Source organism: Lepus europaeus, chromosome 5, assembly GCF_033115175.1.
Source record: "Lepus europaeus isolate LE1 chromosome 5, mLepTim1.pri, whole genome shotgun sequence".
Taxonomy (NCBI): domain Eukaryota; kingdom Metazoa; phylum Chordata; class Mammalia; order Lagomorpha; family Leporidae; genus Lepus; species Lepus europaeus.
The window spans coordinates 35868789-35882750 of record NC_084831.1 but is presented as its reverse complement, the minus strand read 5'-3'; the positions used below and the strand labels follow the sequence as shown (position 1 = coordinate 35882750).

Genomic DNA, 13962 nt, shown 5'->3' with positions numbered 1-13962 from the left:
ATCTGGTAAGAGATGTTCCATCCTTGAAGGGATTGATACAGGCGCAAGAGGACTTCCCCTAGAAGGCTGTCTTTAGTAGAACCAGTAGCTCAAGCCCCGGTGTTTCTGGGGGTTGAGTTCAAATCATTTAGGAACTCAACTTGTTTGTGCCTTGCTGGGCCACAAATGGAAAATGCCCATTTTCTGGGAAGCCTGGAGAGGGAAGGAGATGACCTCACTGGGCTCCTCTCAGATCCATGAATCTAGGCCTTCTAAGCACCAGAATGGAGTTTGTGAAAGCTGCAGATGCTAGGGCCCACTTGCAGTCTCAGGGTGGGAAGAGGTGAGCCTGGTCTACAGTGAGGGGTCGTAAGTTTTCCTTTTTGGTCCTCCCGTTTTTCCTTTTCTTACCCCACCTCAGTGATCTACCTTGGGCCCAGGGCAGGTGCTTATGGAGTACATAGGTGCAGACCTCTGCCCTGTCTGTAAGGAGGGAACATTCAAGTGTGCCATGGGTGAAGAAGACTGTCTTGAAGCCTGAATTACCATTGGTGGGAGCCAGGGGACGGAGTGGACCTAACTCTGTCCCAGGAAACTGTGACCAGTCCTGAGACATTTGGATTCTGGTTCTTTCCAAGGAGAATGGCTGTGGGCCCTCTTTTCTAGGGTGGTTCTGACCCTAAGCCCCACTCCAGGCTTGAGGGTGTGTCTCAGCCCTGGAAGGACTTGGTGGGAGAGAAGCTGGGCCAGGATGGGCAAGTGGTGGGTGCCTGGGTTTCAGTCAGTAACCTGAGTGGTAGACCTGGAATTGGGAACGAGCCTATTCCTGACCTTTGGCCCCTACGTGCCCGAGGCAAAGCAAAGGGCAGCTGCCTGCTCTATTTGTGGCTCTGGAAGGCAGACAGGCTCCTGATACCAGTTGGGCTGAGGGGGCTGCCAAGAAGAGCACACATTCCACAGGGGCAGGGTCTCCATATTTTTCTTTGCTGCTGGATCTCTAGAACAGAGACTAGCACACAGTAGGTGCTCAGAGAATAGTTGCTGACTCAGTAGAAGGAAGAGTCCTTTGTACTCCAACATGAAAGCTGCTGACCCAGCCTCATCTCCCCAGCCCTCAGCAGACCAGTCTTCTCCTTGACTCAGGCCCTCCCTCTGCTGGGCCGTTCTTTGGTCTTCCAAGCAAGGAAAGGGTGTGGAGTGCCAGCCGGGCGGGCATGCTGTGGGTTAAAGCCTTGCGAAACAACAGTGTAGTTAATCTTTCTAATTTATTTTCCTTTTAGACCATGGGAAGTCTGTAGGCAGCAGCTGTTACCCAATTAAAATACAGATTAATATAAAAACAGTTTCTGGAATATAAAATAGAGTGGCTGTGTCCTTACACTTCCTTAAAATACCACCTAATAATGACTTGATGAACTACAGAAACCCACCTAGAGGAACTCTGCGTTCTTAAAATGAGAATTTCTTCCCTAAAAGGTGTGTATTACCATTCCATGTAAGTCATGATGAGAAAATAACCTTCCCTCTTAGAGCCAGCGGTATCTGTGAGTTGGGTATTTGGTATTCATTAAATGTAATTATAGTTTAATTGGAGTTTTAATCCCCACCCCCCGCCCCCAGCCACTTTAAAAAATGAAAAAGAAGTTTCCAAGCAAACCTGAGCTACTACTCTTCTGGAAGTAGCCAGGGGGTGTGTTAGGCATGGTTATTTCCAGTTGGTGTCCAGGATGTGGGGACCCCATGCCTTGGATCCTTATAGGCAGTCTGTCCCTAATACATGCCTAAGGGATGTTTTCACTTAAAATCAAAACAAAGCAAAAATCACAAGCTTATTTGGACACAGGCTTGACCTAGGTAGAGCATAGGTGTGTGAATCAGAAATTCTCTAGGCCTGTTTCTGTGAGGTTGGCCTTTTTGTCTTAGTTTCCTTTTTGAGTAGAGGTAACTCTTTCCTGCATGGTTGGTTGGTATTGGGAACGCAGGTATATGCTTTGCTGATACTGTGGACGGTTAGAGGAAATGCTAGGCACTGGGGCTCAGAGGAGGGGTGGAATTGGAAACTAAGTGGACTCCCCAGGTTTTATATGAACTTCTGTGAAGCTTGGCATTAGATTTATTTGGCACTGCAACTTGTAGGAAGTTAAGGAGCCTATTGATTACAAACGACATGTAAAACAAAAGTTTTTGCGAAATGAAAGCTGAAACAGGTATGAGATATACCATGTGGTCAGTGTGTGCGTGTATGTGTGCCCCCCTCTCAGGGTGGGATTTTGTGGGGGAAACTCAAGTGGTGTCCTGGGTCTGTATTCCCAAGATTCTTAGCCAAAAACAGTGCCAGGTCAGAGCTGCTATTCACAGCAGAAGGAAAATAAGAGAAAGGAAATGTTTCAGGAGAACTTTGAGGCCCTGTACCCTGGTTTTCTACCCATCAGCTATTTCTCTTTCCTTTCAGCTCACCGGGATTATTCAAGCCATGGTGGATGGCCAGCCAAGCCTACAGCAAGTACTGGAGGTAGGTTGAGTGACCTTTAATTTCTGACCTGTGACCCTTCCTGCTACCTTCCTCTCCCTCCCCTCCTGAGGATGTAGCCGTGTAATTTGACTATGATTATGGCTTGATTAGAATAACATTTGCTGTCACATCAGTGACATGCTGTTGAGAGTATTGAACCATTGATCTGTCATCTCCAGCTGTTCCCGTCAGGGTTACTGACAAGATGTCCGAGCGCTGCCAGGAGTCAGAGCCCAGGGGCCCCACCCCTTCCTGGCCATGGCCCTGTGCTGACTGGCTGTGGGCAGCCTGCACTTGGTGGTGTGGGGAGTAGAGGAACTGAGCTGTGGCATGGCGGGACTAGCCCTGGGGACTGGAGGTGTTTTTGTTTAGCTTTAGTGTTGGCTTCCTGTGGCATGTGAGCACTTCATTAACTCACCCAGAACTCCCCATCGATGTCTTTTGTTTGCTGTCAGCTCCTCCAGGAGCTGTGGCTGGGCCCGCCTGCCCCACTGCAGCTTGCCGCTGGATGCATTGTGCCTGTCAGGGGGGCAGAGGCTGCACTGGGTAATGATTCCTAATCAGAATAATTACAACAATTGCCTATGTGAGGGAAATCAAATTAAAGACTTTAGAACCCTTGGCAGAGACCATACTTCTCGGATGTTCTCCTCAGGGAGCTGGGAAAGGTTAAGACGCTGCTTCTTGTGCTCTAGCCCAAGGGAATAAGGAAGGGCACGCTTGGCCTCAACTTGGATTCTACCCCTCTGGCCTGGAGCTTTTCAGAGGGGGAGAAATCCCCCTCCTGCATCCTTCTCTGTAGGGGGAGGGGAGAAGTGAAAAGGCCCGTGGATCTCATTAGGTGCTTTCCATGTTTTTAGGACCAATAAGCCAAAGCTCAGCCCAGTTATCTAGGGAAATAACAGGGTGAGTGTGTACCGTGACTGCACTGGGAGGTCTTCAGTCTGGAGGAAGTGGGTAGTGGTCCAGGAGAGGAGCAAGTGAAGGCTTTCTTCAGCTAAGAGATCGTGCCCCACAGGGTAGAGAGATGCAGGATGAGTTTCCTGGGGCCCCTCAGGATGGAGCCAGGGTGAGAGAAGCAGGGTTGGGCTGACTTCGGTTGCAGAGTGTACTCCCACAGAGCCAAAGCTCTGTGACCAATCAGGTGCTGGTTAGACTGGGGCTAGGGTGCCCAAGGTAGATTCAGTGAAGATAAGATGGGCTCTGAGGGGTTTCGCAGCCTTATTGCCCCTCTTTGTTTGCTTGTTTGAGAGAAAGACCTTCCAATCCTCAGTTCACTCCCCAAATGCCCACAATGGCTGGGGCTGGGGCAAGGCCCAGTCAGGAGGCTGGAACTCAATCCACATTTCCCACCTGGATGGCTGGAACCCACTCACTTGAGCCGTTACTGCTGGCTCTCAGGGTCTGCATTAGCAGGAAGGTGCAGTTGAGAGCTAGAGCTGGGACTGGACCTCAGGCACTAACTATAGTGTTTAACCAGGCGTCTTAAGCAGTAGGTCAGATGCCTATCCCTAGCCCCTTTTGTTGAGGGGAGCTTCTCAGTGTAGACTGTTCCCTGTAAGACAGACTCAAGGAGGAAGAAGGCACTCGTCTTTCCCAGTATCAGCATAGCTAACATCCCTAGCCAGGGCCTGGCTCCCAAGGGAAGCCAGAGGACAGGGTTTTCTCCAGGACTTCTGTTCCTGGGATGCTGGGAAGAGAATGCTTATCTGGGCCAGCACAAATCAGGGCTGGTGAGTTTCTGGATTTTTTGGCAGTGGCCCCAGTTGAGGGGGGATGTGTTCTTCAGGAAGCAGCCTCCTGCTAACCCCAGGCCAGCCCTGCAGCAGAGTGCTCAGAGGAGTCCAAGTCTCACCCAAGAAGTTAATTCCTGCTCCTTCTGCATATTCTGTGGGTGAGGGGGTTAGATTCCTGGCCTAAATAGGGAGTTTCTGGCAGGGCACCAGACAGGGCTCTGCTTTGTCCTATTAACCCTGAGATGGTTCTAGAGCTAAAGAGCTGTTTATTTGTCTGAACCAAGGCCTTGAGTAGGCAGCCAGCTAAATGTTTGCCTGACTGGTTTGAAGTGAATCTCAGGCTGAGGACCTTCAGTACCTGGAAAAGTTGGTTGTCTTGGTGGTTCCTCCCACTTTTATTTTTGTTTAATTTTTTTTTTTCGAAAGGTAGAGTTAGAGAGAGAGAAAGGTTTTCCTTCCGTTGGTTCACCCCCAAAATGGCTGCTACGGCCGGCGCACAGCACCAATCCAAAGCCAGGAGCCAGGTGCTTCTCCTGGTCTCCCATGCGGGTGCAGGGCCTAAGCACTTGGGCCACCCTCCACTGCCTTCCCAGGCCACAGCAGAGAGCTGGCCTGGAAGAGGAGCAACCGGGATAGAATCCGGTGCCCCAACTGGGACTAGAACCCAGTGTGCCTGCGCCGCAGGTGGAGGATTAGCCTAGTAAGCCGTGGCACTGGCCGTTCCTCCCACTTTTTAAAAACTAAAAAAAAAAAAAATCATTTAAAAAATTTTAAATTTATATTTTATTTTATTTGAAAGGGACCAAGAGAGATGAAGAGAGCTCTTCTACTGGTTCACTCCCCAAATTCCTGTTGCAAAGCTGGGCCATGCTGAAGCCAGGAACCCAGAACTCATTCCAGGTCTCCTACATGGGAGGCAGGGACCCAGTATTTGAGCCATCACCTGCTGCCTCCTGGGGTGTGCATTGGCAGGAAGCTGGGTCAGAAGTGAAGTAGTTTGGACTCAAACTGGGTCATCTGATACGGAATGTGGGCATCCCAAGCAGGATCTTAACCTCCATGCCTCCCTCCAAGCAGAGAAAGGAGGGAAACGGATAGGCTTGATTCATTTCCCTGGATAAACTTGTGGTGAAAGGCGCTCATTAACTGGATGGCCTGGATCCTAGTCTTCCCAAGACCTCACTGAGTGCTAAGTGTTTCTCATGGGGAAGGCATGGTCTTGCTGGACCTGGCAACCTGACTGTCTTGCTTTCATTTCCCACTGTGAGGGGTTGGGGCAAAGGGGAGCCCCTCGTGTGTATGTGTGTGTGTGTGTGTCTGTCTGTCTGTCTGCATGTGCATGCAAGGGATTGGGCCAAAATGACTGGGGAGATGAACTGTTCAGCAATGGAAGGTTGAGAATTTAGCTGCTGGGGAGATTGTCTGGTGTACAGGCTGTGGAGAGGGTTTAGAAACACACAGTCTTCGTAGCTTGGCACTAGGAAACAGCTCTGACATTCTGGACGTTGGACTGCTGTTGCCATGGAACCGGATAGGATCGTTGGCCTTACTCAAGGACTGCTTCAGCCTGGGCCAGACTCCCAGGGTCTCAGAGGAGTCCAGGAAGCCAGCCAACACCTGCTAGAAGTAATCTTAGTTAAAGGTGTGCATGACTCTCCATTACCTGCAGAGCCCATAAGGCCCTTCACAGTCTAGTTTGCCCTAGTCCATCCTCATTTCCTGTCTCTTCTCTCTGTATGCTGTGGACTTCGGTTGCACTAAACTTGTACCTACTGGTGTTTTCAGTCAGTCAGCAGGTACCCGTTGAGTAGACACTGTGTTGAATTATGGATTAAGGCAGTGAATAAAGCCGAGTCCCTGCCTTTAGGGTTCTTACAGTCTGATAGGGAGGACAAGACATGAAACAGATGATTGCTCCTCAAACACAGAATGGTTGTGCCTGACCCTCTAGTTTTGCCAGTAGTATCCTTTCCTGTGTTCCACCATGTTAAGCAAACCCAACCTTAAGCCCCTAGTTCAATTGTAATCTTTGTGAAACTTTCCTGATTCTTTTCCCTGTGGGACTTAGAGCTAGTCACTTCCTCCTCTTGGCCCCGTAGCACTCTCGTCACTTCTCCGTTACCACATCAGCTTCTCCTTAGCTCAGCCTACTGTCAGCTTTATGGTAGACACTTAATACGTGATCACATTTAATTCTCAGAACAACTTTGTGAAGTTACTCATCCTACCACCACCACCCCTTTTTTTAAAGATTTATTTATTTATTTGAAAGTCAGAGTTATACAGAGAGAGAAGGAGAGGCAGAGAGAGAAAGAGAGGTCTTCCATACGTTGGTTTACTCCCCAATTGGCCGCAATGGCTAGAGCTGTGCTGACCTGAAGCCAGGAGCCAGGAGTTTCTTCCAGGTCTCCCACACGGGTGCAGGGGCCCAAGGACTTGGGCCATATTCTACTGCTTTCCCAGGCCATAGCAGAGAGCTGGACTGGAAGTGGAGCAGCCGGGACTCAAACTGGCACCCATATGGGATGCTGGCACTGTAGGTAGCGGCTTTACCCACTACATCACAGTGCCGGCCCCCATCCTACCCCTTTTTAAAGATAAAAGGAAACTGAGGTTCTGAGGGGAGTTAGATGACTTCTCAATGACTTTCCATTGATGATACAGCTGGGATAGTGAGAGCCAGAGGCTAGAACTCAGAGTGTTTTGGCTTTCAATACTGCATTTTTAGCTACTGTGAAACAGCCATAAAAACATCAGCCTCCTAGGCCAGCGCCATGGCTTAACAGGCTAATCCTCCGCCTTGCGGTGCCGGCACACCAGGTTCTAGTCCCGGTTGGGGCGCCGGATTCTATCCCGGTTGCCCCTCTTCCAGGCCAGCTCTCTGCTATGGCCCAGGAAGGCAGTGGAGGATGGCCCAAGTGCTTGGGCCCTGCACCCACATGGGAGACCAGGAGAAGCACCTGGCTCCTGGCTTTGGATCAGCACGATACGCCGGCCGCAGTGGCCATTGGAGGGTGAACCAACGGCAAAAAGGAAGACCTTTCTCTCTGTCTTTCTCTCACTATCCACTCTGCCTGTCAAAAACAAAAAAACCCATCAGCCTCCTGTGCAGACTGAAGATCTGCACTCCCTGTCCATGCCTGGAATCTTCTGAAAAGTGGGCGATGATTTCTTGTTACATGATTCTCTTGTTATTCAGTGAATTTAGTATCTGTGCTTCTGAGGTAAGTGCTGAAAGGAAAGAAAGATTTCAGGTGTGTTTGGGAGCAGTGTCTTTCCCTGTGTGGAAACTGAGCTTAGCCTTCAAATTATTGCACTGAATTTGAATCCTCAACTAGGGAGGTAAACATTTTCTTTACCTTCATTTGGTGAATAACCAAATCATAAATTTGGCACCGAGCTGGCACTGTGGCTTAGCGGGTTAATGCCCTGACCTGAAGCGCCGGCATCCCATATGGGCACTGGTTCGACTCCTGTCTCCTCTGCTTCTGATTCAGCTCTCTGCAATAGGCTGGGAAATTAGTGGAAGATGGTCCAAGTCCTTGCACCCCTGTACCCGCATGGGAGACCTGGAAGAAGCTCCTGGCTCCTGACTTCGGATCAGCGCAGCTCCAGCAGTTGTGGCCAATTGGGGAGTGAACCAGCGGATGAAAGACCTCTCTCTATCTCTGCCTCTCCTTCTCTCTCTCTGTTACTCTGCCTTTCAAATAAATAAATAAATCTTTTTTTAAAAAAACAAAAACACATAAATTTGGCTCATACCACATTTGGTGACAGAGAAGGAGAGGGGGAGGGAGGAAGGAAGGAAGCAAGCTGTGGTTCGAGGCCTCCCTCTGTTCTGCCTGTTCTCACTTCTTTGTCTGAGGCCGGGTGAGAGGAACAACCAGGTCAGAGCACCGTGTTTGGGCTGAACTGCTGGGATCTGGGAAAGGCTGCCAGACAATGGGGTAGCGGAGGGGCTCCCTCCCCAGATTAACCTGGGTTTGTGGGATCTTCCCAAAGGGCTCTACCTCCAGATGCTTCCCTAGTCCTGAGCTTAAGTTGAGAGCCTGGAGCAGAGCCACGGCTGAGGAAGATTACAGTTTTCTCCTGCTCTGATTACAAGTAGCTTATCTGTGTTTCACTGTTGTGGCTCTTCACAGGCTCAGGGAACAACAACAACAAATCTCATCTGTTCTTGTGTACTTTGCAGAGGGTCGATGAGTGGATGGCGAAGGAAGGCCTCTTAGATCCAAACGTCAAGTCAATTTTTGTCACCTGTGGAGACTGGGACTTAAAAGTCATGTGAGTATAAGAAGGGTTACTTTGCTGGCTTAGAATCTGTGGGACTAGGTCTTGTCTTTCCAAGGTTAAATGTTCAAGGCTACAGGCCAGGTGGGTCAGAGATTCCCCGGGTCGTTGGGTCTTCTAGGACTAGCAGAGGGCTGGCAGCCCTGCCTTCTGCCTCTCTGGAGAAGGGTTGGACAGGTCGGGGGGCCTGGCTGGACTGCTGTCGTGGCCTTCTTGCCTTTGCCTGTTCTCACCACTCACAACAGCTTTCTAATTGCTGACCTATATGTTATTGCCCTGGAAGGAAGGATTTCTATAAAACAAGGTCTTGAAACATTTTTTTCTTAAACTGTATCCATAGTGTTTACTATTCTAAGTGCCTTAGAAGTTATGAGTCATTTATCAACCCTATAAGGTGGGTTATTATGAATATTATTTTATAACTGAGGACATTAAAGCACAGAGGGGTTAAATAACTTGCCTAGGACGCACAGAGACAGCTTTCAAACCCAGGCAACCTGGCTCCATGATCCTTGCTCTTAACTATTATACTGTGCTAAGTTCTCATCTGTCTTGCAAGACCCTAGTGCTTCAGCTGAGAGCCCAGTGTTGGGATGAGAAAGGGCAACTCTCTCTTTACTCCTTTGTCCCCACTGCTGTTTATCCTTTGTGTCCTGATCCTGCCTTGGTTGTGAGCAACAGATCTGGTTCCTTTGCTTGGTTGACACTTTGCATCTTTTCTGTCCTCATGGATGCCTGGCTTTAGACAGCCCCCAGGGAACTCGAAGGGGTGGAGGTGGTGGGGCACTGTTTGCTGAGGATTGATAGAATCGATACCTCTGTGTTCTTTGTGACTGAAGGCAGCAGCAAGCCTTCTGTGTGTGTGTGTACGTGTGTGTGTTTGAGCTTTTGTGCATAAGCTAGGGTGTTGTTGAAGGTGGGGGGTACTGGCTCTAGAGAGCCATTTTCTGCCTAACCAGGCATTATCTTCTTGCTGAGATCCCTTTTATGCCTTTTGGATGCTGGACATTGAGGTGAAGTTATGTACCTAAATGTCAAGCCCTAAGTCTCTGGATGAGACAGGAGGAACAAGCCTCGGGTCACATAAACGCACACATTTCTCATCTCCCACTCCCTTTAGTTTGTGTCTACACATGGACTGACTGCACCCTCTAGTTGTGTTCCAGAGGGTGTCCGTACCCTCAGATGACAGTCACTGGTTAAGGAAATTGTGTGTGCTGAGACTGGAAGCAAACCTGAATGAGAGCAGTCCATGGAAAAGGTGACAAGGAGGAGACTGCTGTTCTTGTTTACAATGTTCTGGGCAGCGTTGAGCTCTTGAGGATGAGAAGGGCCCAATGTGGAGCCCTGTGGCTCAGTGGAAACTATACCTGTGGGGCAGGATTCAGGCTGATCCCCAGACTTATGGCACTGATATGGCCCAACTAGGCCCTCTGCCTAGTCTAGGGGTCCAGTCCCTCCTGAGAGCCTCACCAGGTCTCCCACTCTTCCAGCATTTGTCCTCTTTGTCTTGGTCATCTGAACAGCTCCATTTCAGAATCTGCTGCTGTAACTGTGAATGGTGTGTACATACGTGTGCATATGGAAACTTTCCTGTGTGTGATGTCGGAGGTCATCTGGTTGGGCTTCCCAAGCTCTGAGTTGGCCTTCTGAGGAATTTCAGAGGGTGTTGTCTTCTTTGGGTCTAGCCTGTTCTGGCCCACAGCACTTGTCCACAGCCCTTGAGCCTTGCACTACACCACGGTACAGTGGGCCCAGGACAGATACGGGTGCCTCACTCACCACTTCACGTCTTCATGAGAAAATGATGTGATAGGAAGAGGGATTGGGTTGTGGAATCCAAGCACATATGAGAAGCAAATTTTAATGACCACACCTTATTTGATTTTGTCCTCCCAAATACCGTCTCTGCCAGGAGGTGGCATCTTTTGTTTATAGGTGAGCAAACAAACAAAAAACCCAAGCCTCAGAGAGGTGGAGACTTCTGGCTAGATGGCATTGCATTCTAAGACCATGTGGTTTCCAGAAGAGGTGGGTAGAGCAGACTTTGGTGGCTGATTTGGGTTTCAGTGGGGTAGGTCCATGAAGGGTGTTGCAGGAGGAAGCAAATATAGGAGGCAGGGGTGAAGGAGAAGAGCTCTGTGCCTGCCTTTTAGAAAGAAGCAGGACTCTGCATAACTGCTGGGAAGGCTCTTAATTAAATGTGTAACAAAATAAAAACAGCCAGAGAGGAAAGCTAAGTAGTGCAGCGTGACAGTGCACAGCTTATCGGTGTTCCTGGAACCTCTCGTCAGAGGCACGTCAGATGGCTCTCATCAGAGCCGTCTCTCCTCTTTATGCACCTGGTAAAGGCTGCCGATGAGCCTGACAAGGGTGTTGTTAAATTGACATGCACAACTTGTTAGTGTGTGGCTTACTTCTTATTTTGACATCCATTTCCAGATTTAACTAAGTCTAAAGAACAGAGAAAATATTTTCATTTCCCTCTCTAGTTTCCAGAAGTCATGGCTCCCTTCTCCTTACTGTTCTGCACCCCTCCCTCCCCCCAAGCCAGCTTCACATCACTTTGGCTGGGAACGGCGTGATTAGTGAGGCACTGAGAAACGGGAACTGAAGTGGCAGCAGAAATCCCACTGGAGAAATCTGCTCCCATCCTGAGAAAGTCATTTTGTATCCATCTTTTGTCAAAGCCAGATGACTTGATACTCCAGTTTTCAGGGCTTTGATGCTAAAGAGAGACCTTGATGATGGTGGGTTTTAATTTAGTGAGTATGGATTTAATTTTCTCTCAACTTTTTCAAGAAGCAACACTTGTTAGGAGTTTGGTCTTTGATCAGCTTACCTTCCCTCACCTTTCCTGGTGATTCTGGAAGCTCCCCCTGGTGTTTAGTTTTGTATCTCTGCTAGCCTGAGTAGGAGATGGGTCTTTAAACAGTTCCCATCTTTGGCATGGTGAGAGGGTAGGACTGATGCAGAGTGAGACCTGCACAGGTGCTGCTTGAGGAGCTTAGATTTTAGTCTATAGCTTGAAGATCCAGGTTTGCCAGCTGATTAGCAGCCCATCTGAGGAGCTAGACCAGAGGCTTTCCTGGTGGCTGTGGATCTGAGAAAAGGTGCAGACCAGCAAAAGGCAAGAGTGGAAGAGAGGGCTGGCCCGAAGGTGGCCCTGGCCCTGATCTGGGTGCGGTTTAGGAGGAGACCCCTTTGGGTAGGGGTGTGAGGATAATGAGACGCTGCACTGTGGTGGAGGAGGGCCGGGACCTGCTCAGGTTTGTTGAGAGGACCTTCATCTAAGGTCAGCCTCAGCTTTGGATGGGAAATTGCCTCTTTACTAGAGGCTCAGTGTGTAAATGTTGGACTGGTGTTAGGTTTCAGTTTTTTCCCTGCCTTTTTAGTGGGGTGTGTATACCACACCTCTCTGCCTGTGCTGTACAAGGGTGTACTTCAGGTTTTAGAAAGTGTGGAGGTGGGAGCAGGCATTTGGCTCATTGGTTAAGTCGCCACTTGGGACAGCCTCATCCCATTCAAAGTACCTGGTTCAAGTCCTGCCTTCTCTGCTTCTGTTCCAGTTTCCCACTAACGTGCATCCTGGGAGGCAGCAGATGAGGGCTCAAGTACTTGGATCCCTGCCAGATAAACTCTGAGCTCCTGGTTTTGGCCTGACCCAGCCCTGGTATTGCAGGCATTTGGGGAGTGAGCCAGTGAGTGGAAGATCTCTCTCTCTCTCTCTCTCGCCTTTCAAATAAAAAGGAACATAAGGAAATACAATTTTTAGAAATAGTTTTACCAAAAAGAGAAAAAAAAAAGTAAATGTAGAGACAGAAAGTTATCTGCATTGTCACTGTTGACGTCAGTAGTTCTTGCTGAAGTTTACCTCAGCGCTGCAGCCAAGGGATCAGAAATACTGGAGAGAAAAGCTGTTGTTAGCTTGGGTGAGGTGTCACAGTGGTTGACCCACACACCTAGTGCAGGGCACTAGGGGGTTGTGATCATCCTGTAGGGTGTGGCAGGTGGGCAAGTGACACACTTGCAGAAGGGATGGGCCCTCTTGGCATTATTCAGCAGAACTGACTGCTTCATCCTTCTTCAGACACTTTTCATCTTTTCTTTGTCTCCTGTTTCTCTGATTCTTCCTTCTCAGTTGTTTCCACATATACTTCTCTCCTTACTTTATTCTTAAGTGTTGATGTTTCTTAAATATTGATGTTCCTTTGATCTCTGTCGAAATTTTTTTTTTATTCTACACACTTGCACTGACCAGAGTGAGCTTAGCTGTGTTGCAGCTTCTACCCTCTGCATGCTGAGGGTAGAACCTTTTCCTCTGAGAAGTGGGAACTGACATGGCAGCATAGATCTCAATGGAGAAAAAGTAACCTGCACCATTCCCCCTGAGAGCCACGCCAGCTACCTATCCCATCCCTTCACCTACGTGATCACAGGCTCAGGTCTTTTTTATTTTTTTGACAGGTAGAGTTATAGACAGAGAGACAGAAAGGTCTTCCTTCCGTTGGTTCACTCCCCTAATGGTCGCTAGGGCCGGAGCTACACCGATCCGAAGCCAGGAGCCGGGTGCTTTCTCCCGGTCTCCCATGCAGATGCAGGGATCAAAACACTTGAGCCATCCTCTGCTACCCTCTTGGGCCACAGCAGAGAGCTGGACTGGAAGAAGAGCAACCAGGACTAGCCCCAACCGGGACTAGAACCCGAGGGGGCGGCACCGCAGGTGGAGGATTAGCTAAGTGAGCCACGGCGCCGACCCTCAGACTCAGGTCTTAACTGTCTCCCTACAGCCTGTCCTCCAGCATCTCATTAGTGACTGGTCCCCTCCACTCAGTTCTGTCAGAAACCTGAGAGCCATCCTTTCTGTAGCCACAGCCAATTAATTTTCAGATTCTGTTGACTGTGCCTCTTGGAGGTTTCTCAGGCTCATTCCCTTCTTTCCATGCCCATTGCCATTGCTCTGGCTTAGGTTATCATGTTCTTGGATTGCCACAAAAGCTTTCTAATTGTCTCTTTGACTCCAATCTACTGGAGTAGACTGGAGTCTACCTCTACTGCCTTCTAGTTGCAGCAGGTTAGGTTATACATCCCTGCCTATCCTTCATGGCTCGCCATTGTCCTCACAGTGAAGTCCACATTGTTTCTTGAGACTTTCAAGGCTCTCATTTACTTCCCTAGTCTCACCTGTCAATATTCTGTATGCATCCCTGCCATCCCAGAAAAATGCTCTATTTGGCCAATTCCTAATGGTGCCTCTTGATATCTTTCTCTGGGTGCATCATACATTTAATTGTAGTGTAGTTCCATATATCTCTCTCACTAGATTGTGAGCACTGCGGAACCCTAGACAAGAGTTGATATGCAGTAGTTGCTCAGTAAATATTTGGTGAGTGACAACCGAGCAGTGGAGTGGTCCTGTGGATTCCCTGCTCTGGGAGAAAGACA

At 49.1% G+C, this 13962-nt stretch overlaps 1 protein-coding gene across 8 annotated transcripts in view; it reads left to right on the top strand.

Moving 5' to 3' along the window:
• ERI3 (ERI1 exoribonuclease family member 3) overlaps window positions 1-13962 on the top strand; it is a 146612-nt gene that overhangs the window by 42490 nt on the left and 90160 nt on the right. For all 8 annotated transcript variants that reach the window (XM_062191149.1, XM_062191144.1, XM_062191146.1 and 5 more), the window contains 2 exons: window positions 2432-2491; window positions 8420-8511. In XM_062191149.1, coding sequence (XP_062047133.1) covers window positions 2432-2491; window positions 8420-8511 — 152 coding nt within the window. The remainder of the gene's footprint in view (window positions 1-2431; window positions 2492-8419; window positions 8512-13962) is intronic.